This window comes from Pelobates fuscus, chromosome 4 (genome assembly GCF_036172605.1).
Source record: "Pelobates fuscus isolate aPelFus1 chromosome 4, aPelFus1.pri, whole genome shotgun sequence".
Classification (NCBI taxonomy): Eukaryota; Metazoa; Chordata; class Amphibia; order Anura; family Pelobatidae; genus Pelobates; species Pelobates fuscus.
In genome coordinates, this window is record NC_086320.1 from 171,843,822 (window position 1) to 171,867,518 (window position 23,697).

At 44.3% G+C, this 23,697-nt stretch overlaps 1 protein-coding gene across 1 annotated transcript in view; it reads left to right on the forward strand.

The window, feature by feature from the left end:
- Positions 1 to 15,069: 15,069 nt before the first annotated feature.
- SLC22A23 (solute carrier family 22 member 23) overlaps positions 15,070 to 23,697 on the forward strand; it is a 182,693-nt gene continuing 174,065 nt past the window's right edge. Inside the window, exon 1 of the mRNA XM_063451779.1 lies at positions 15,070 to 16,338. Within this exon, the coding sequence (XP_063307849.1) occupies positions 15,808 to 16,338 (531 nt within the window). The 5' untranslated portion in view covers positions 15,070 to 15,807. The remainder of the gene's footprint in view (positions 16,339 to 23,697) is intronic.

Here is a 23,697-nt window from a genome sequence, read left to right on the forward strand (position 1 = left end):
CATCAGACGGTACATCATCACCTACTTTGAACTTAACAAAAACTCAGTGACTTCGGCGGGCACTCTATGGGTGGCGCATAAAGCCGTTATTAGAGGCAAGTTGATAGCAGCAGCCACAGCACATAAAAAGAAACAACTAGCGGAACTCGAACTACACCTCACAGCCCTCAGAACGACGGAACTTCTACACAAAACAAATCCTACCCCCACCTTGACAGCCCAACTGCAAACGCACAGAAACAACATACAAAAATTCATGGCACAAGACTCCAAAAAAGCACTCCAATGGACTGTCACGACTAGTAATGTGGTCCAGCACGCAGAAACTATGTAAACATATACATAGGTAAGAAAAGGAAAATAACAGGATAGAGCGTAAACCGGACCTTAGAATGGCCGGACTAATACGCTAGAGACAGAGAATGGTCAAAGGGAAAGCCGAGGTCAAGGAAGCCAGAAAATACTCAATACCGATAAAACAAGCCAAGTCAGGGAAACCAGAGATCAGAATAACCAGGGAAACGCCAAGGATCAGGATACCAGGAAATCAGAATCACGGAAATAGCACTCTCAGGAAATCAGGAAACTGAAACCACGACATGGCAAAGTAATGGGAAAAGCTAGGGGTTTAAATACCCCTCTCTAGGCTATGATTGGTCAGAGGGCGACCTCTGACACCCAAAACGTGCGTGTGCGTTGACGTCGTGACGTCACGCACACGTTGGTATAATTTTCGGGGGCGGAGCTACTCTTAGGCGCGACCACGTGGTCGGCGCCATGTTTGATTTGGGCGTGATGCCCGGAAGAACGGAAGGAGCGGTTCCCGGCTCGCAGGTAAGCTTGTGTTGTCGGCGTGGCCGTGCCGGTCGGGCACGGCCGTGAGGCTCGGCGGGCCGGTGACCGCAACAGTACCCCCCACTCGAAGACCGCGCACCGGGCGGGAAGGACCCGGCTTAAGAGGAAAGCGGTTGTGAAATGACCGGATAAGACTGGGCGCATGGACCCGGTCAGCAGGAACCCAACAACGTTCCTCAGGACCATAACCCTTCCAGTCAACGAGATAGGACAAGACACCTCTGGATAATTTGGAGTCCATGATAGAACGGACTTCGTATTCTTCTTGATCACCCACTACCAAGGGCGGAGGAGGAGTGGATAACCTGGTGTAGCGATTGCAAGTAAGGGGCTTGAGCAGAGACACATGGAAAGTATTTGCAATTCTCATATGAGCCGGAAGTGCCAAAGAATAGGTCACTGGATTAATACGTTGGGTAACTCGAAAGGGACCTATGTACCGAGGGGCAAATTTCATGGACAGGACCTTAAGCTTGATATGTTTTGTGGAGAGCCACACCCTGTCACCTGGAAGATATACAGGATTAGCGCCCCGTTTTTTGTCAGCTTGGGCCTTTGCTCGTAATGAAGCTTTCTGCAAAGCTGAATGGACGGAATCCCAGGTATCATGAATTGATTCCAAACGGGTGTTCAAGGCAGGAATTTCCGTGTCTGAGAATTCAGAAGGAAAAACAGCGGGGTGATAACCCTGATTTACAAAGAATGGACTATGATTAGAAGATTCATGAGTGGCGTTGTTCCTGGCGAACTCAGCCATGGGTAAGAGCTCACACCAGTTAGACTGATTGGTATTTATAAAGCAACGTAAATAGGCTTCTAGAGACTGATTCGCCCTCTCTGCTGCTCCATTAGTTTGAGGGTGATACGCCGACAAAAAGGAGAGTTCAATGCCTAATTGCTTACAAAAGGAACGCCAAAACCTAGAAACAAACTGGGTACCTCTGTCAGATACTATGTTTTTAGGTACACCGTGCAACCGAAAGATCTCTCTCAAGAATATTTGAACTAGATCTTGAGCAGATGGTAATTTTTTAAGGGGGACAAAATGTGCCATCTTTGTGAACCTATCGATAACCATAAGGACTGTATTAAACCCGTTTGAACTGGGTAGATCCATAATGAAATCCATGGCTAAGTGGGTCCAAGGAGCACTGGGTATGGGCAGTGGTTGTAAGAGTCCAGGAGGCGATCTAGGAGGAACTTTAGAAACGGCACATATTTGACATGCCCCAACATATTCTTTGATATCGTTTCTAAGAGCAGGCCACCAAAACCTCCGGGAGATGGCAGAGAGGGTTTTATGGACTCCAGGATGGCCTGCTGTGAGGTTGTCATGGAACAAATCTAGTACCTTCTTTCGAAACTGAGGTGACACATACAGTTTGTCCGGAGGTTTTCCCACAGGTGCCTGAGTTTGATCTGCTATTATGGCACAGAAGAGTGGAGAAGACACTTCGGTAACTGTAGTGGCAATGAGGCATTCAGGAGGTATAATAGGATATATCACCTGTTCCGGAGCTTCATCTGTCTCAAACTGCCTAGAAAGTGCATCTGCCTTGGTGTTTTTAGTACCAGGCCTGTACGTAATTATGAAATTGAATCGGGAGAGGAACAATGACCATCTAGCCTGACGAGAGGACAGTCTCTTAGCGTCCCCAATATAAGCCAAATTCTTATGATCAGTAAAGATCAAAAGTGGCTCTTTGGAACCTTCCAAGAGATGCCTCCATTCCTTAAGGGCAAGTACAATGGCCAAAAGTTCCCTATTCCCTATGTCATAATTCTTCTCTGCAGGTGTGAGTTTGCGAGAGTAAAATCCACAAGGATGTAAAGGTGTATCAGGACTTTCTCTTTGAGACAGAATGGCTCCAACTCCTGTCTCTGATGCATCCACCTCTAGGATAAATGGTTTGGTTGGATCAGGATGGGTCAGGACAGGTGCTGAGGAAAATAAAGATTTTAACAGTTCAAATGCCTCTCTTGCTTCTTTGGGCCAAAATGTACAATTTGCTCCTTTTTTGGTTAAATTGGTTATCGGGGAAATCACGGAGGAAAAACCCTTTATGAATTTGCGGTAGTAATTCGCAAAACCTATAAAGCGTTGAGTGGCTAAGGCCCTTGGGTAATGGCCACTGTAAGACTGCCTCCAGTTTACGGGGATCCATCTGGAAACCAGACGGAGATATAACGTATCCAAGGAATTGTATCTCCGTTTGGTCAAACTGGCATTTTTCCAGTTTACAGTAAAGGCCGTTCTGTAACAGGGTTTTCAGTACAATTCTCACATGTTCGTGATGTGTCTCTAGGTCTGGGGAATAGATGAGAATGTCGTCCAAGTACACTAGAACGAACATGTGAAGGTACTCTCTTAGGACATCGTTAATAAAATCCTGGAATAACGCTGGAGCGTTACATAATCCAAACGGCATAACCAGGTATTCGTAATGTCCCATTCTGGTGTTAAATGCGGTCATCCATTCGTGACCGTCCTTAATCCTGACTAGATTGTATGCGCTTCGGAGATCGAGCTTGGTAAAGACTCGAGCTCCCCTCAATCTGTCAAACAGCTCTGATATAAGGGGAATAGGGTAGGCATTTTTTATAGTAATCCTATTCAAACCCCTATAATCAATACAAGGGCGTAGGTCTCCTTCTTTTTTAGAGACAAAGAAGAATCCAGCCCCGGCTGGTGAGGAGGACCTACGGATATGACCCTTTCTGAGAGCATCTTTAATATATTCCTCCAAACAAAGATTTTCCTGGGGGGACAAGGCATAGACTCCTCCCTTGGGAGGCATAGTCCCTGGTAATAAGTTTATGGTACAGTCATAAGGTCTATGAGGAGGTAACCCTTCTGACTGGACCTTGTTAAATACCTCTTTCAAATCCATATACTGCGGTGGAATTTGTGTGGTCAAGGGAGGTGCAACAGGAACATTAATGGTACCAATAGGTTGTGGGATTTGCTTAAAGCAAACACCTTTGCATCTCTCACCCCAACTCACAATCTCTCCTTCAATCCAATCCAAACGTGGATTGTGTTTCAGGAGCCAAGGGAAACCGAGTATTATCGGAACTGTAGGTGAAGATATGATTTGAAAGGTCATTTCTTCAGAGTGGAGAATACCCACTGAAACAGTGATTGGCAGAGTTTCGTGTGTGATGAAAGGCTGGGTAAGAGGCCTTCCATCAATGGCCTCGACTGCTATCGGTTTCTCTTTATGTCTTAAGGGCAGGAGATGTTTTGCAGAGAATTCTTTGTCTAGGAAATTCTCCGCTGCCCCAGAGTCAATCATAGCCTCACACTGAACAGTAGTGTTCTTGAAAGATAAGGTTACTTTGACAAGGAAACGGTTCTTAGTCAATTTAGGGGACATATACATCACACCTAAGGTCGGTCCCCGTACGTGCCTTAGGTGTGCAAGTTTTCCGGCCGAACCGGGCATGACGATCTTAGATGTCCCTTCTTGCCACAATACATACATAACCCCTCGTTACGTCTGTGTTGTCTCTCTGCCTCAGTGAGTTTAGCGCTACCCAATTGCATGGGTTCAGGTTCTGGAAGAGGCGTTTGGCTACTCACCACTGGGTTAGAGAAACGAGGAGCTATGGACAAATTAGAACGTCTGTTACGTTGTTTGTTTTTCTCTCTCTCTCTGAGCCGGTTATCAATGTCTATCATGTAGGCAATAAACTCATTAAGATTAACCGGAAGGTCTCTAGCTGCAGTCTCATCTTGTATACTCTCAGCTAGACCTTCAGAGAAAGCAGCCACCAGACCACTATTGGTCCAATCAACCTCAGACGCTAATGTCCTGAACTCTATTGCATAATCGGCTACAGAACGACTGCCTTGCTTGATTCTCATAAGGGCTTTGGCAGCGTTCTTCTCCCTGCCTTTAGGTTCAAACGTAGCCTTAAAGGCCGTAAGAAAAGTACTGTAATCACGGGCTACTGCGTCACCACTTTCCCATAAGGGGTTAGCCCAGGTCAAGGCTTTACCAGTTAATTGGTTCATCAGATAGCCTATTTTTGATCTATCTGTTGGGAATGAACCTGGGGAGGCCTCAAAGTGGTATTCAATTTGGTTTAAAAAACCTCTGAATTCCTTAGAATCACCTCCATAGCGAGGGGGCGGTGACAAGGTTATGGACGGTGGTTTATGTGGTACGGGAACCACTACAGGTGGCGGAACCACAGGTGGTACCGGAGGGACCTCTAAATAGGCAGTCCTCTGGAGCAAGGTCTGAAATGCCTGGGCAAATTGGTCTAACCTGTGGTCCATATCCTCCACCCTACTCTCACAGGCGATCATATGCTTGCATAGTTCTGCAGGATCCATGGCCATGTCGTAATGTCACGACTAGTAATGTGGTCCAGCACGCAGAAACTATGTAAACATATACATAGGTAAGAAAAGGAAAATAACAGGATAGAGCGTAAACCGGACCTTAGAATGGCCGGACTAATACGCTAGAGACAGAGAATGGTCAAAGGGAAAGCCGAGGTCAAGGAAGCCAGAAAATACTCAATACCGATAAAACAAGCCAAGTCAGGGAAACCAGAGATCAGAATAACCAGGGAAACGCCAAGGATCAGGATGCCAGGAAATCAGAATCACGGAAATAGCACTCTCAGGAAATCAGGAAACTGAAACCACGACATGGCAAAGTAATGGGAAAAGCTAGGGGTTTAAATACCCCTCTCTAGGCTATGATTGGTCAGAGGGCGACCCCAAAACGTGCGTGTGCGTTGACGTCGTGACGTCACGCACACGTTGGTATAATTTTCGGGGGCGGAGCTACTCTTAGGCGCGACCACGTGGTCGCGCCATGTTTGATTCGGGCGTGATGCCCGGAAGAACGGAAGGAGCGGTTCCCAGCTCGCCGACGAGCAGGTAAGCTCGTGTTGTCGGCGTGGCCGTGCCGGTTGGGCACGGCCGTGAGGCTCGGCGGGCCGGTGACCGCAACATGGATGAGGCAAATGTTTTATGAAAAGTCGAACAAGGCAGACACATTACTGGCCCACAGACTGTGCCGACGACAGAGAGCCAAACATATAACCCGAATAAAAACACCCGACGGACAGATACACACGCTACCACACCAAATCGCGAATGCCTTTCAAAAATACTATGCCTCACTCTACGACCATACTCCCGAAACACGACAGAACCCCACCCTAACGAGTACGAAAATAGAAGCGTTCTTGGAATGCATTCCTCTGTCCTCACTGACAGAAGAGGGCCGTCAAACACTCAACACACCAATCACCACCGAGGAAATCGCACAAGCTATAAAATCCCTAAAACCGAATAAGTGCCCAGGCCCCGACGGATACTCCGGCCTTTATTACAAAACTTACCCAACGGAACTCCTCCCGCACCTACTAACACTATTCACCTCCATCATGGACGGGCAAACATATGCCTAATACCGAAACCTGATAAGGACCACCAAGACCCGGGCCACTACAGACCCATATCACTACTCAACACCGACATCAAAATCCTCACGAAATTACTGGCCAACCGTCTTCTCCCATTCCTACCTAAACTGATACACCCGGACCAGGTAGGTTTCATCCCACACCGCCAGGCAAGCGACAACACCAGGAGAACATTCGACCTCATCTGGCTAGCAAACAAACGCAAACACTCCACACTCCTCCTCTCCCTAGACGCCGAGAAGGCATTTGACCGCATTCTCTGGCCCTACCTATTCGCAACCCTCAACAAAATGGGCTTCCCCTAAACATGACGTATCAACTTAACTACCGCCCACTACTAACCAAAGCGACACAAGACTTGGAGACTTGGCAACATCTCTCCATCTCCTGGCTGGGCCGCCTGGCATCTATAAAGATGAACCTCCTCCCGCGATTCCTATTCCTATTTCAGGCCCTGCCTATATCCATATCCAAAGCAGACTTCAGAACTCTACAGACACGTATAGACAAATTCATCTGGGCGGGGAAAAAGACAAGGGTTAAAAGAGCAACACTGTACGTACCACATAAAATGGGGGGTTTAGGCCTCCCCAACTTGTGGGATTACCACCAGGCGGCCCAACTCGCACAAATACAGAACTTACACGCCCCAGCGGGACAAAAAATCTGGGTAGACCTGGAACATGATCTGCTCGGTCGGGACTTCCCTTCCCTACTCTTCTGGCTACCAAAAAAAGACAGACCACAGACCCCCCCCACAACACCCGCGCTAACACACTCCATACAACTCTGGGACCAAGCCACTCGCAAACATACAATGATCAACTCCCCATCCCCATTGACACCCATACTACGCAACACCCAATTCGAACCAGGAATGACCCCTCAGGATTTTGCACGGTTCGAAGATAACGAACTGATCAGATTCTGCCACTTTTTCAGGGGACCACAACTACTCCCCTTCCCGGAGCTACCGAACACCACGCCATTTACCACGTTCGACCACTTCCGCTACCTGCAAATCAGAAGCTTCTTGTCCCAACCGCCTAACCACCAAGCGGCCATCACACCAGCCACGACCTTTGAAAAAAAATGTGCATGCACTCCCCAATACAAAAGGGGCAGATATCCACTATCTATGGAATACTCCACAACTCCACCTCCCATGAAGCTCTTTCATACACAGCAGCATGGGAAAAAGATATAGGACAACCAGAAGACCCATCAGACTGGAAAGATGTATGGGACGCCACGGCCTCGCTCACAATCTGCGTTACACACAAGGAACAAGCTTACAAGACGATGTTCCGATGGTACATCACCCCCCTGAGGCTGAAACAAATGCGTTTCTCCACCTCAGACCGTTGTTGGAAGGGTTGTGGGGAGCAAGGCACCTACCTCCACCTCTGGTGGGAATGCCCCCAAATTGCCCCACTTTGGAGGGAAATAGCCCAGATGATAAACAGAATGCTCCACAGCAATCTACCACTAGACCCCTGGATATGGCTTCTCTCTAAACCACACGACACCCTAACACGCGCCCAAAATAAGCTCACAGCCCGGGTGGTACTAGCCACACGAAGAACCATAGCCAGACACTGGGGCAACAACACCACCCCCTCCATGCCCGAAGTCCAAAGGCGCATAGAAGAAGCCTTAGAAATGGACAAACTATCAGCCCTGATCCATGACACAACTAAATCTTTCCACAAGGTATGGGACCCTTGGATAACGAGAGTGGCAACACTGCCATAACCTCATTCACATATAACCCCTGCCACCCAAATCCCCCCGCTCCTTCCCTAGGAGGGGGGGGGGGCGGGAGGGCGGAGGATGTGCGATCTTCCCCTTCTCTGGCCCTGCTGTTCCTCCCCCCCTCTCTCTCTCTCTCTCCCCCTTCTCTCTCCCCCCTCCCCTAGCACACACCTCAACCACGCCTTCCCCAACATTGCAACACTACCACACTGACACCACAAGCCAACAACCCACCAGCCAACCCACCACAAACACCACCCTAACCTACAACGGTTAACAAAATGACAGACTCACACACACCCCCCCCCCAGTCCAGACATGACTACATTAAGAACCCCAATTGGGAGGGACCCTACCCAAACAGACACCGATAAGACAGATATCACCACCACATTCCTGCATTCAACACGCACCACTTAACACTTACCCTCCCCGACCCAAACCAAAACTCACACGAACCACCCACCGAGACTGACCACACACCCCCACCCCCCCAAAAAACACACCAAAAGTACCCACGAACACATACACACACACACAACAACCCCACCTCACACCCTGCCCCCCACACCCAACAACATCGACTAAGATGCAACACTAAACTACTACAACAGACACACCACGCAACCATAGGAGACCAGACCCAAACCTCCCCGGCTACACCGCCAGACAGAGAACTACCCCACCCTCGACCAAGTTCTGTACCCCTCTCCCCAATCCCCAGAGCCACAACAGAAACAGTCGTGACAGCGACTAAAGGCCACATAAAAGACCGATATCTAAAGCACCTGAAGCAGATAAGAGGTGGTGACGTAACACAGACGACAGAACATACAACCACGATATACAAAATCTTTAACCCTGTCCCCACTCCCGAGTTATTATACCTATTTTCCTCCTCCCCCGACGAAACCTAGTCACCGCAACCAAACGCCTTCAAAGGTACATACGATAATAGAAATCAAAACAAAAAGAAAATAAATACCCACGACAGGCAAGGTCATATGAGCCCACAGAAAAGGCTTCTGCGCAAGTCAACTGTATGATACCAAAAATTCGATACGCATGCTACTAACCAAACCTTCCTTTCTGTCATACCGCTTAAGCAACCACAAACGCAAAGGCTTCTGCGCAAGCCATCCTAAGTTTCATTCTGCATACCTGTTGATATACAAATTAAGAACTGGAAAAGAGTACAAATTAACTGAAATTGTTTGTAAATAAGCATCCCGTTTAGATAGACTCGGGCTTACAATAACATCGATATTGCATAAGTTATATATCTTTCCTACCTACAGTTACTTTATCTTATGCATTGTCATTACCCACCATTTAAAACGTCTGACAATCTCGTTCATGCTCATTCATAGTTTAATTGTGATTTTAAAAAATATGTGCACTGTTATCTATATAACATGTTTTGTACTGTTATCCACGGGTTCTCTGCAACTATTGTGGTTCAGAAAACCGAAATGTTATTTCATGCACTAACAAAAATAAAGAATTTATAAAAAAAAAAACCACTAAAACAGTTATACCTCCCAATCATCATGTATCTTGTGGAGGAGGTGCTGGAGGGAAACTCAGAGGATTTAGCTATAAGGAAACACATACCCTATGCTAATGTTGCGCTTTCAACTTTCAAGTCAACCCAAACCACCTAACAGCAGTGTCCGGTGAAGCAGGATTTCGGTGGACGGATAAAAGGGTGGGCCACTGATGCGATTCTGTCAGTGAGTGTGCCTGTCTGTGAGTGAGTGAATAAGTGTGTCTGTCAGCGTGTGTATGTAACAGTGGCGGATCCAGAGCCTGATCTCTGGAGGGGAACTTGTAGTTTATTTAAAGAAATAATCCATGCACAAAAAACACTACAGCTTTGTGCAGTGTTTATGGTGCCGGGAACCCTCCCAGAGTAAGTAGTCAAACTGTTTAAGAACAGTTTGACAACTTACATGGGGTCTGCTGAGATATGGGGCTGTAGTAGGGCATAGGATCAGTGGTGTGTGTGAGTGGTGCAATGTGTGAGGGGTGCAGTGTGTGTGAAAGGTTCAGTGTGTGGGGTGTAGGGCCAGTGTGTGCATGAGGGGCAGTGTATGTGTATGGGGGGGCAGTGGAAGTGTGTGGGGGGGCAATGTAAGTGTGTGTGGGGGCAGTTTATGTTTAAGAACAGTTTGACAACTTACCTGGGGCTGTAGTAGGACATATGAGCATAGGAGCAGTGGTGTGTGTGAGTGGTGCAATAAGTGAGGGGTGCAGTGTGTGTGAAAGGTTCAGTGTGTGGGGGTGTAGTGTGTGAATGTGTAGGGTGTGTGGGGCAATGTGTGCATGGGGGGCCGTGGTAACCACGGCAACGCTCCGTGCTTGCGAGAGAAGGACCCGGAAGGGCTGCAGGCTGAGCTCTCGGGTCCTCTCTCCTTTCCCTGCCGGCTGCCAGCATGGTGCCTGCCTACCGGGGAGGGAGATCTCTGATCTCCCCTCCGGTCTTTGAAGGCACATTGCAGGGCTGGCACTTGGACAGTGCCAGCCCTGCATTAGCCGGCAGGGGAGAGCCTCACGGAGGGGGGGCAGGATCTGCCAGAGGTATGTAAGTGAATGTATATCTGAGCGTGTGTGTCTGTCAGTGTGTTGGTTAAACAGTGTGTGCACAAGTGACTGTGTGCCTCACTGACAATGCATGTATATCAGTAAGAGTGTGTGTCTGTAATTTAAAGTGTTTTTGCCAACGAATGTGTGACTGTCAGTAAGGGTATGTCAGTGTTAGTGTACCAGTGAGAGCGTAAAGGGGGAGGGGGTGGGCTTCTTTGATTCTTGCACTATGTCTGTGTGAGTCCTAGTCATGCCCCTGAGCCCAGCCTCTCTGCTGGACCGGCTTTCCCATAAACCATACAGCACTGTTCCCAAGATGCATTGTTGTGGGCAGCGCAGGCAGAGTTAAGGTTGGCTGAATTTGTGGGGGATGGTATGAAGCTGACTGAGTTAAGTGAGTGTGACAGGGGGTCATAACACTGCTTGGGCACAACGACACTGCATCTTACTGGTAGCATTAAGATCCCCTGCCAGTCACATTCACCTTACTCAGTATGCTTAATGCCATCTCCCGTGAGTAGTGAATTAGCAATAACAACACACAAGAAGGATTTGAGAATTGTTCTAGACAGAAAATAGGCAACAATGTTCAATGTCAGTTGGCAGTTGCTATTGCCAGTTAGGTATTGCCATGTATAAATAAGGGCATTCATTCACGGGATGAAAATATAATTTTGCCTCTATATAAATCACTGGTAAGACTACAACTTAAATATGCTGTGCAATTTTGGGCACCTGTTCGAAAGAAGGCTATTATGGCACTAGAAAAAGTGCAGAGGCAGGCTACACAATTAATAAATGGGATGGAGCATATTAGTTATAAAGAAAGGTAAACAAATTAGATTATTTTTTTTTAAACGGCGCCTCAGAGGGGATAACATTATAAAATATATTCAGGGCAAATACAAACCATTGTCTGGAAATCTATTCACAAACAGGATTATACATAGGACATGAGGTCACACATTAAGACAAGAAGAAAGGAGATTTAGTCTAAGGCAACGGAAAATGTTTTCTACAGTAAGAACAATAAGGATGTGAAATTCTGTGCCTGAAGAGGTGGTTTTGTCATAGTCTATACACATGTTTAAACAGCAATTGGACAAGTGCTTGCAAAAACATAATATTCATAGATATCATTTTTAATAAGTGGGGTAATAGCCTTTTGATCTAAACTGACTGCCGTTTTGGAGCAAGAAGGAATTTTTCCTAGTTTGTTGCAAAATTGGAAGCGCTTCAAACTCGTTTCTTAGCCTTTTTTTGGATCAACAGCAAAAACAAATGTGAGAAAAGCTGAACTTGATGAACACGTGTCTCGTTTCAGCTATGTAACTATGTAGCAGGATTCAGGTCAACAGCCAATGAGGGGCAAGCTGCGCAACATCACTTTCTTCTACTGAGTCAGTCCTCCCACGCAGAGCAAAAGGTCACCGCCGGCAGGTAGGTGAAAACGACCCCTGCGTCTGTTCAAGTAGATTACCGTATTATGAGTTTTCACTTGTAATTGTGTCTGTGCATATCAAAGTGTGTATATCATGGGGGGAAATGGAGCGGGAGGGGGATAGTTGGTGTTGCCAAAAGCCCAAAATAGGCTAGCACCAGCTCTGTGTGTAGGACACTAAAAGAAAAAGATGGAAAGAATGGTTGAACAAGCACATAGAGAACTTACAAAATTGCCAGTGTTTTTTTTGCGTGTTGCCATGGCAATCTGCAGCATTTGGCAAGAGTAGCCCAGCTGCTAGCCGTAGCTTATGACCCTTTTTATTGTAACTGCATATCCTACTAGCATTTATAAATAATGAACTTAAATATGAATGAGATGATACAGAGATCAATAAGTGAAATCTGGCATATGGGATGATGGCATAAAATGTGAAATGGTATGGCTATGATATCATGGGGTGAAATATGAAGCTTGGTATATGGGACTGTGGTATGAAATATGAATTCGTTTTTGGATCAAGAGGCGAAATATGATATATGTAGTGTGAAATATGGAGTATTGGATAACAAGGCACAATATTGGTATGGCATATGATCTCACTGTATCAGTGGGTGCATTTTTACTTAAAGCGGCACTGTCATGCCGAACTTACCTTTTCCTAATTGCTTCCTCTTCTCTTTCTCTCTCAGGGTCTGTTCTTCATTTCTTCCTGTCTGCTCTAGTTTTCTTTAAAACATAAGAAAGTAGGGACTACTTTTTCTTATGTATATTTCCTACGCCTGACCAGCTATGACCAGCAGAGGAGCAAAGTGTGCTCCATTTCCTGTGGTCAGAGCAATTGTGTCCCCCCCCCCCCCCCCCGGCACCCACCCTAAATGAAATTAAATGAAATAACCCCCCCCCCATTTGACTAGGGGTCCCCAAGACCCTAGTCACCCCCCCCCCACCCAAGTAAAATTAAATAAAGCCCTACTTACCCCCCTCATCCTAAAAATAGTGAGGGGGAAACAATAAAACTAAATTCCTGTAAATAAATATTAAAAAAAATACTTACCATTTGATGTCTTCTTTTTTCTAAAACCTTATTTTTTCAGCCCCAAAAATGGCCAAACAAAAATCCATAATACCTGTCGAACTTATAAAATAAAATTTAAAAAATCCAGACTGAGCTCCGCAAGGTTGGGAAAGGCTTATAAAGCCTTCAAATTGCCCTGCAATTTGACTCAGAGCATTCTGATTGGTTGGTTTAGGCCAACCAATAAGAGTGCTCTGATAGGTAAATAGTGAGCCCTATAAGTAACCTATAACCAATTTTTATTGTTTAGTAGACATTGCCATACTCGTGGCATAGCGAGTAGGGGCATTCGGGAGATTTCAATCTCCCTTATGCTAATATGGGGGCAGGGCCGGACTGGGGATACAAAGCAGCCCTGGAAGAAAAAAGTATGCCAGCCCCATAAGTCATTGCGCCATATATTGTCGCATGTAATATGTAAGGGTATGTCTTGCCACCCCAGATGATTGAGTTTATATATATATATATATATATATATATATATATATATATTGCTTTTTCTAATATAAAATATTGGTCCTTTCAGAGTAAAACATTTAATTATACAGTAAACATACTCACATGCAGACACAGACAATCTCACTGACACACACAAGCTCATTGATACACAGCCTCATAGACAAACAATTTCACTAATATACATAAGCTCATTGACATAAAAACACAAGCTCACTCACTAGCAGGCACACACACACATGCAAGAAAGCTCACTCACTAGCAGGCGCACACACACACAGCTTAATGTAGTGGTTCTGGTGTCTATAGCCTGTCCCTGCAGGCTTTTGAATGTAAACACTGACTTTTCAGAGAAAAGGCAGTGTTTACATTGCTTCCTAGTGACACCTCTAGTGACAGACACTCAGACGGTCACTAGAGGCGCTTCCTGTGTCAGTGCAGATTGGCTGAGATCATCAAGCTTGATGATCTCAGTCATAGAGGCAGAGACCAGCACGACGTTGGAAAAAAAAAAAAAAGGTGAGTAAAACACACTATTTTTAAAAACACACACAGACACCATGACAGACACACCATGACACAGACAGACACACACACCATGACAGACACACACACCGTGACACAGACAGACACACACACCATGATACAGACACACCGTGACACAGACACACACACACGACACAGACACACACACCATGACACAGACACACACCATAACACAGACAGACAGACACACACACACAGCATGACACAGACACTTGTTGCTACCTGTGTGGGTGGGTGGGCAGACTGATAGGTATCCTGCGGCCGCATGGAGAGCTTGGATGACGCCGCAGGGGAAGCTCTTCTGGCGGCCGCTGGGGGAGAAGGCTGTTCTGTCTCTGCTCCCCCTCCCTCGGGAGGTCCAGCACAAAATAAAGATTTTTTTTTTTAATATGGGGGCCTAGGGGCGTATGGGGGCAACTAGGGGGAAAATTAGATGTAGTGGGGTCAGGAGGGGGGTTAAAAAATAAACGGATGCGGCCATGACAGTGCTGCTTTAAATTACAGTTGCGATAAAGACCAATTGCATGCCATCTTTATTGTGGCTATGTTCTATCGTCCAGCGATGTGCACAAAGAATGATAGCATTCACAATTGGTGCATTCAATCTCCTGGCGTTCTAGAATCTGCAGTATCAGTGAAACCCAAATCACTGCAGCTCAGTTTAGGAAAGCAAACTGTATGCGATTAATTTCTATGTTTACGATTCTCCCTGAAAGACAATTATCAGGTGAGGTTGTTGTTCAAACAGTTTTCCCTTTTCCCAGCAACAAGACAATCAAGTCTCCCTCTCTCCCAGGATTGCTGCTACCTGATCCCCTCCCAGGGGAGGGCAGTCCATTGGGCTGGCTCTGCAGGTTGGCTTTTGTGGCTCTATCAATACTTCCGGGGGGCGTTGATTAGGAATAGAAAGGAAAAGAGGGAGAGGGAGCGAAATGTCATGCAATGCAGGAGCTGACACACACTGACTGAACCGACTGGCGGATAATACACGTTTTACTACTGGCTCGGATAAGAGGGGCCAGCTATTCTATTGAATCTACTGGCTGTATGGTGTGATCTGGCCCCGGGGGAACGGGCAGCATTTTACACGGAGTGAGCGACCCAGCCAGCTGCTGCAGGAACCGCCGTATATAACACAGCCAGCCATGTCCTGGGGCTCTCAGCGCTGACTTGGCCGCTGATCAGCTGGCTGTCTCCTTTCATTTCCCTGTCGCCGGGTAAGGGACAAGACGCAACGTTTTCTGCCAGTCCTGTCCCTGCTGCTCGCTGGGTATAGGTTCCTGGCTGGGTTGGCGCTGTATTCTGCCTTCTCTCCGGGCTCCAGCTGTCGTGTGATTGGAATTACAGCTCTGGGCTGGAGGGGGCATTGCTGCATTGGGCACCTTGGCTGAGACAGGAGGGGGCTGACTGCGAGCACCGGGTTCATTGCTGCCAGGGTCCCCATTTTCCCAGCACCCACTGACCCCCTCTCCACCTCTGCCAAGGAGGGCGCTGAGCTGCATGCTCCCTGTGCGGGCACTGTATTCGGCACTGTACTCCTGCTCGCTGTGAGTGGGGCTGGCTGGGCATTCAGGGTTCCTACCGGGTGATGGTTACATGCTGCTGCTGATACCCCCCGGGGCTCCGGACAGGAGGTAGCACCATGTCCATAGACCAGGATCTGGAGTCCAGCTGGAGGAGGCAGCCCGAGGCCGAGGAGAATGGCTCTGTCCTGCCGGCCTCCAGCTCGGCTCTCCCCCCTTCCGAGGAACTGTCCGCCGCCCCCCCGTCCCCAGCCCACCCGGGCTCCCGCTACAGCCCGCTGCTGCTAGACTATGACGGTTCGGTGCTGCCCTTCCTCGGCGGCCTCGGCCGCTTCCACAAGCGCCTGGTGCTGCTCACCTGGATCCCCGCGCTCTTCCTCAGCTTCAGTCAATTCTCGGACTCCTTCCTGCTGGACCAGCCCGACAAGTGGTGCAAAAGCAACGGCAGCCTGGCCGGGCACGGGAGGCACCTACCTGCGGACAATGACAGCTCGGCCCACCTCGGGATCCTGCTTCAACAGCCGGCCCCCATGCTGCCAACCACCCCGGCTCCCAGCCCGGGTACCGTGCACCCCCACAACGACTCCTGCAAGTGCCACGAGTGGGACTACCACATCCAAGCTGGACTGGCCCAAAACGTAGTGAGCAAGGTAAGGCTGCCCTGTGATGGTCTGTCTGTCCGTCCCCATGGTCATATAGCTGGGTATGACTGTCCGCCCAGGACTGATTGAATGTCCCTGTGTACATGGGCTCACACCTATAATATTCACTAATAGTGCATTGTGTCTGAAATCTGTTGAATCCCTATTCAGCCTCCCAGTGGGAGAGTGCTGCAGGACTCCCCACTAGCTTACTAATGATTTCCAAGCTTTATACCCATTTTATTATTTCAAACATCCAGACCTTATCATTAGAAATCCCCATTCGCTCTTTTTCACAACGTTCTACGTACTGTAGCTGAGAGCCTTTATATATTCTTTAACCTATCTTGAAGCGTGTGGAACAAGTACTGCAATGCTAATGTAACAATGGATGCTGCACCTATACATAAACTCAGTATATAAGAAGTTCAACGCCTTTCTTCACAGTGAGATTAGTTCATGTTTTTCCAGTATTGTTGGTTATCATTATTTATGTTTTTAATATTTTTTTTGTCGTTAGGCTGTGCTTTTAAGGTGTCATTCTCCAATAAATAATACAATGGTTTAAATTGTACAGCAGTGCAGAATATACTTGCGCTTTATAAATACCAGTAATAATAATTCCTTAATCTGGGTGGGTCCATAGTAAGCATTCAATCTATATCTATCTCTATCTTAAAGCCAAATAAATGCTTGTAAAAAATAAATGACCCTTAAACAGGTTTACTATAGTATTGGGTAAAAAATATTCTAATATACTTTTGAGTCACTGTCAAGATATTTAGTATGCAAGACAGTGCATAAAAAAAAAAAAAAATGCTAAACTTGTTTTGAAAACCCCTGTCAGAAGAGCTTACAGTCTATACGAATTAGTAGATCCTGGCCAGTAAACCACCTATGTCTTCTAGTATTACTTGCATCACTCAGCCAAGAGCTACACCACAGCTATGACTATTGCTGCTTATTTACTAAACTGAGACCTAAAGGATGTTTCAATAAGAAAATGAAACATGTCTGGCCAGAATGTTGTAGCTTGAAAAATGGTTGAGTTTGAGTTTTTTTTTTTTTTTTTTTGTTAACTTGTTACATATGGTCTAACATTTGCTATGGACAATTCTCCACAAATTGTGATTTAGTGAATAAGCCCCTTTTGGGTAAAATTTAATATCTCAATAAGCTCCTTGATGCAATGTGATATTTTCCCTTTGGTAAATAATTTGTGTTTTGCAAAATTATCAAGGGTAAAACCGTTTTCTTTCATAGTTCATACCGGTCATCCTTTCCATGCGTAAACCGTAATTTATACAAATGAATGGAATATGGCAGTGGATTGTTTTCCCCCAATCCCCCTTGTTACTCAAAAAGGCATGGAAAATCATGGACAGGTGAGTTTAGTGCCTAAACATTATAGTGAAAACTGAATTTGCAAAATTAGTTGAGTTGAAAAATTGCTGTAAATTACCTAAATTTGCTATTTTTACATACATTATGACAAATGTATTTTTCTATTTTCTATAGATCACTGTTTTGTGAATAAACCCCAAGTAGTAAATGACCTGTCAGATTCCAGTGGGATGTTATGTGCAATAAGTCACATTTTCAACCTACTGGATATTTTTTCTAGAATAATATAGATTATATAAATAAAACAATCCTACTTTGCACAGTTTAGTAATTCTTGCTTCTCACCTTGGTAGTAAAATATTTCTCACTCCAAAATACTCAGAAATTACACTAGTGGTTATCCTCTAAAATGTGAATTGTTGGGCAAGCAATGTAAATTTCAAGCCAAAATAGCCAAACTGGAAACCTAGTGAACTTGGAGAATGATTGTTTCCATTTCGCTTATTATGGCCTAGAATTTGATATTTACTTGAATTCCCCAAATTTGCACTTAAATGCCTTGAGAATTTTGATTACCTGTTTTTGTACTGCCTGGGCTATTCACTGACCTTATACCTGACCAGTTGCAAAGTTTAAGACCAAAAACATTTTAATTCAAGAAAAACTGCTGAGTTTGAAAATATTTTGAGTTCTACTTTGTTGGCATTTTAATTTGTATCTTAGACCAATCGATAGAAATGGGTCTCCATGTACTGTGAGAATTGTGAAGACGTATGTTATGGTGTTGACTATTGTCCAAAGCACCTGTTGTGCAGTAGGGGTGTATGGGAGCAGTAAGAGCCAGTGACACGCAAGGACACATGGCTTTAGATTAGAGCACCATAGATTTAAACATTCACACGGTGAATGTCTTAATTGACATCTAACTAATCCATTTTCTTTGGCTTTATGAATCACAATGACTGCCTTTTGATTAGTTTCATTTCCTGTTGTTTCTAACCGCATGTGGTATGGTGCTTTACTTTAACTTTAGTTTACAAGTAAGAGTCTGTAAATTGCTCTTTAGGTTCAGCAAACGTTTTGTTTTCATTTGTCTACATAACCCATCTTGCTGTTTCATTGTTATCTGTGTATTTTGCAGCTTTACTATTTCATTTAAAAAACAATAGTCTTTTTTTCCAGTTCCAACTTCCTACCTATTTTATCATTGCCTTACTTATGCGATCAAGTAAGTTTCCATTGCCATGAGCATTATGATCTGCGGTGATGCCATAGTCCGTAAAGCTAGCTTGCGTGATTGAGTACACTTCCCTTCCCTAATGAACACATTTGCTTAGATGCCTCATATATGTAAATTTGCTTATGTTACAAAATTAGTTGACGCTTTTTGTGTCCTCATTCAAATTGAGAAGACAATGACAACTTGCTTTATTTTTGAATTTGTATTTTTCTGAACAAATTCAGTTTTTCTTTAAAAAAAAAAAATGTTGTTAAATATTTTTGTTTGTTTGTTTCTCATACAACTTTAGCATTCAGTTAGATATTTTTCTGCTTGTGATTGCAGTTAGCAGGTAGAAATTCCAAGGGGAGCAAGAGAATTTTAAAAAGGGTGCGTCATGCAGCATGCATCAAGGTTTCTTAACTCCTTAAGGGCCAAATATGGAATAATTCCATTGTTGCAAACTAACCTTTTTAAGATTCTACGTCAAAATGGAATTTCCAACTTATCACAAATCTGTATGCAGCTGCTAATACAAAGTAAGTAATATATTTAATACCGGCATTGAGCCTTTAGGGAACAGATGTGATGACAGCATAAAATATAATTTGTCCTTATGGGGTTATAATATTCTGAATGTGATCACAAGCATCATCAACTCGTGGCATCATTTTTTCTTTAAGGAGTTGGGGGGGAAAAGAAATCCGTCTGGCTGCCTATATACTTATCACTGATCAACCTTCAGCTATTGCTGCGGATGTCATAACACATTTCATGCACACTGGCTCAAAATTTGCATTTCATTATGGTTTGACTCACTCGCATTTACATTTGTGTATTGCTTTGTGTACTTCTGAGTACCGGTCAATTCTGGAGAGTGTCCTATTAAAAAGATATCTCCATCATTAGTTTGTATATGCCAGGGAGTTTAGGGAAATAGTACTTTTGATTTTCAGGCATATGTCTTTTTTAAATATTGATGTGTAAGGGAATTCCAGTGTGAATTTTTTTTTTTTTTTTTTTTTTTTATAAACCAGAACACATGCTACGTGCTAATACAATTTTCTAAATCATACCTTTTCTAATTGTCGCAGTGAAATACTTTTGCTTTAGTAGGTGTTACTGGAATTGTGACTGGGGAGATTTTTCCAGAATATTTTAGGTGATATAACCTACTTGTAGACTTTTATGAAATTTTAGAGTGATATTTTAACATTAGACCAAAGGTTTATTTACATAAACTGATATTTAATTACATGTTATGATTTAGCATACAACGGTGATCTTTATTACTGTGGAGCTCTGTGATACACCTTCATACGTCATACATTCTGAAATTAGGAGGAATACTAGATTAGAAAGAAGGCTAGAGAGATGTGGTGCCAAGCAGGGGCACTAACTGGCATACCTTCCAACATTTCAAATGGAGAAATTAAATTTTGGGGAGTGGGTGGGGGTGTTGTCGCTGGCACGGCTGTTCTGACACTTTTTTTTAGTGACTTCCTAAAAATGATTTATGCAACTAAAATGTAATTTAGAACAATGAATCCTAGTATACAGATGGATTTCTAAACCTGTTTTAGTTTGAAGACACATTACTGGGAGTATTCTAGCCATGGAGTTCTGTTATACACTCAGATACACAAACCATATTGAGCTCCTAGAAATATAAGTGTGTGTGTGTGTGTGTGTGTGTGTATATATATATTTATTTAGTGGATTTTGTGCCTCCGTACATGATAGATGGAAATGTATATTATATGTCTTGACACCTGCTTAGTTGACATTCAAAACATAGCCTGCCTACCTTGTTATCCTAGTCCGGAAGAAAAAAAAACATCCTCCAATTTTGCAACAGCTTTTGAACTTATAATAGGGTTGTGGTTTGGTGAGGAGAGTGGTTTTAGCTTGCACTATGCTAGCACAGCTGAGCTCTCCAGATTCATCTGGGCCAGTGATTAAAACCGTTATAGACATTTTTTCAATTTGTACCAATAACTGTACTGCATGCACCTGCTCTCCAATCAGGGGACCAGTTATCTCAGGCTGATGATATTGGGTCATGCTGTGTGGCATTTATCACTTTCTAATCAATTTTTAAATTTTATGGGTAACAAAAAAAAAAAAAGCACATGTACCAAATCACAAATTTTGTCTGAATTTAGTTCAGACAGAAGTGTCAATTATAGCTCGTAGCATTATTTGTGTGTTCTTATTCCCTTATCGTGGTCTAACAGCTATTACCTTTTTAGCAGTGCTAGCCATCAGATTTTTTTCAAGTACTATCTTCTCTGGCGTTCTTGGTAGCATGCTGGGCTTAACGTTTTAAAGCAGTAGGCATTTCACATTGTAATTTTTTTTTCCTTTTCCATCTGCTCAGTGTAGATGGTGATATCAGAAGATCTCACATATTTCAGCCAGGCAAGCTTGGTGCAAATATAAGCATTTCTTTGTTAGGTGGGGTTTGTTTTTGGTTTTCTCTTGGATATAAACCTCCTCCTGCTTTTTTTCTTGATTTTGTCTGACATTTTTTGCTTTTTTAATTTTTTTTAATCGAAGTGGGACACTAAACCCCATAACTCCTCCAGTTCGCTAATGATTTGGCAAGTTTTTAGTTTTTTTTTTTTTTTTTTTTTTTTTTTTTTTTTTTTAACCTGAGGTCCACTGAGTGCCAGTCACTTCTTACTTTTAGAACTGTGAACTCCTATGTTGAACTTCCATTAACTCCCCCTTGCAGGGCCAGCTTGTTGGCTGATAGAATAAATTGATCGCTCCTAGCTAATAAGCTAAACCCTGCTTTACTGCACGCTAAAAATTGAGAGCTTTCAGTTCTTAATGGAGAGGGTAACTGGTGGTCAATGAGCCTGCATCTCTTCCATCACACCCACGTTCTATATAGGAGTCTGCATGTTACAATGTGCAAGTTAGAGTGGGGGGTACTGTGACACGTTCCTAGACATATATAGATATTGATCCTCCCCACCAATGTCATTGATCTTTGAGAAGAGTGCATGTTGATGTATTATCATGGTGAATACAGGGAGTGCAGAATTATTAGGCAAGTTGTATTTTTGAGGATTAATTTTATTATTGAACAACCATGTTCTCAATGAACCCAAAAAACTCATTAATATCAAAGCTGAATATTTTTGGAAGTAGTTTTTAGTTTGTTTTTAGTTTTAGCTATTTTAGGGGGATATCTGTGTGTGCAGGTGACTATTACTGTGCATAATTATTAGGCAACTTAACAAAAAACAAATATATACCCTTTTCAATTATTTATTTTTACCAGTGAAACCAATATAACATCTCAACATTCACAAATATACATTTCTGACATTCAAAAACAAAAACAAATCAGTGACCAATATAGACACCTTTCTTTGCAAGGACACTCAAAAGCCTGCCATCCATGGATTCTGTCAGTGTTTTGATCTGTTCACCATCAACATTGCGTGCAGAAGCAACCACAGCCTCCCAGACACTGTTCAGAGAGGTGTACTGTTTTCCCTCCTTGTAAATCTCACATTTGATGATGGACCACAGGTTCTCAATGGGGTTCAGATCAGGTGAACAAGGAGGCCATGTCATTAGATTTTCTTCTTTTATACCCTTTCTTGCCAGCCACACTGTGGAGTACTTGGACGCGTGTGAAATCATGTTTTTCTTGAAGGATGCAGACTTCTTCCTGTACCACTGCTTGAAGAAGGTGTCTTCCAGAAACTGGCAGTAGGACTGGGAGTTGAGCTTGACTCCATCCTCAACCCGAAAGGCCCCACAAGCTCATCTTTGAGGATACCAGCCCAAACCAGTACTCCACCTCCACCTTGCTGGCGTCTGAGTCGGACTGGAGCTCTCTGCCCTTTACCAATCCAGCCACGGGCCCATCCATCTGGCCCATCAAGACTCACTCTCATTTCATCAGTCCATAAAACCTTAGAAAAATCAGTCTTGAGATATTTCTTGGCCCAGTCTTGACGTTTCAGCTTATGTGTCTTGTTCAGTGGTGGTCGTCTTTCAGCCTTTCTTACCTTGGCCATGTCTCTGAGTATTGCACACCTTGTGTTTTTGGGCACTCCAGTGATGTTGCAGCTCTGAAATATGGCCAAACTGGTGGCAAGTGGCATCTTGGCAGCTGCACGCTTGACTTTTCTCCGTTCATGGGCAGTTATTTTGCGCCTTGGTTTTTCCACACGCTTCTTGCGACCCTGTTGACTATTTTGAATGAAATGCTTGATTGTTCGATCATCACGCTTCAGAAGCTTTGAAATTTTAAGAGTGCTGCATCCCTCTGCAAGATATCTCACTATTTTTGACTTTTCTGAGCCTGTCAAGTCCTTCTTTTTACCCATTTTGCCAAAGGAAAGGAAGTTGCCTAATAATTATGCACACCTGATATAGGGTGTTGATGTCATTAGATCATACCCCTTCTCATTACAGAGATGCACATCACCTAATATGCTTAATTGGTAGTAGGCTTTCGAGCCTATACAGCTTGGAGTAAGACAACATGCATAAAGAGGATGATGTGGTCAAAATACTCATTTGCCTAATAATTCTGCACTCCCTGTAGTATTCTGCTTTGCGACTCTTCTGTTCAAGGCATTCCTCTCCACTTCAAAGGAGTTATCTATGGCAGGGGAATTGCTTGTCATTTCCCACACTGCTCATGCTGATTAGAACACTGCTTCCTAAGTATGACATGCAATGCATCAAAGCAGCTATTGATTAGAGGGACAGTTTGGAAAATAAGTGGACTCAGAGTAATCTCTCTGTAAAAATAATTTTTGTCCTAAAGTATCTGT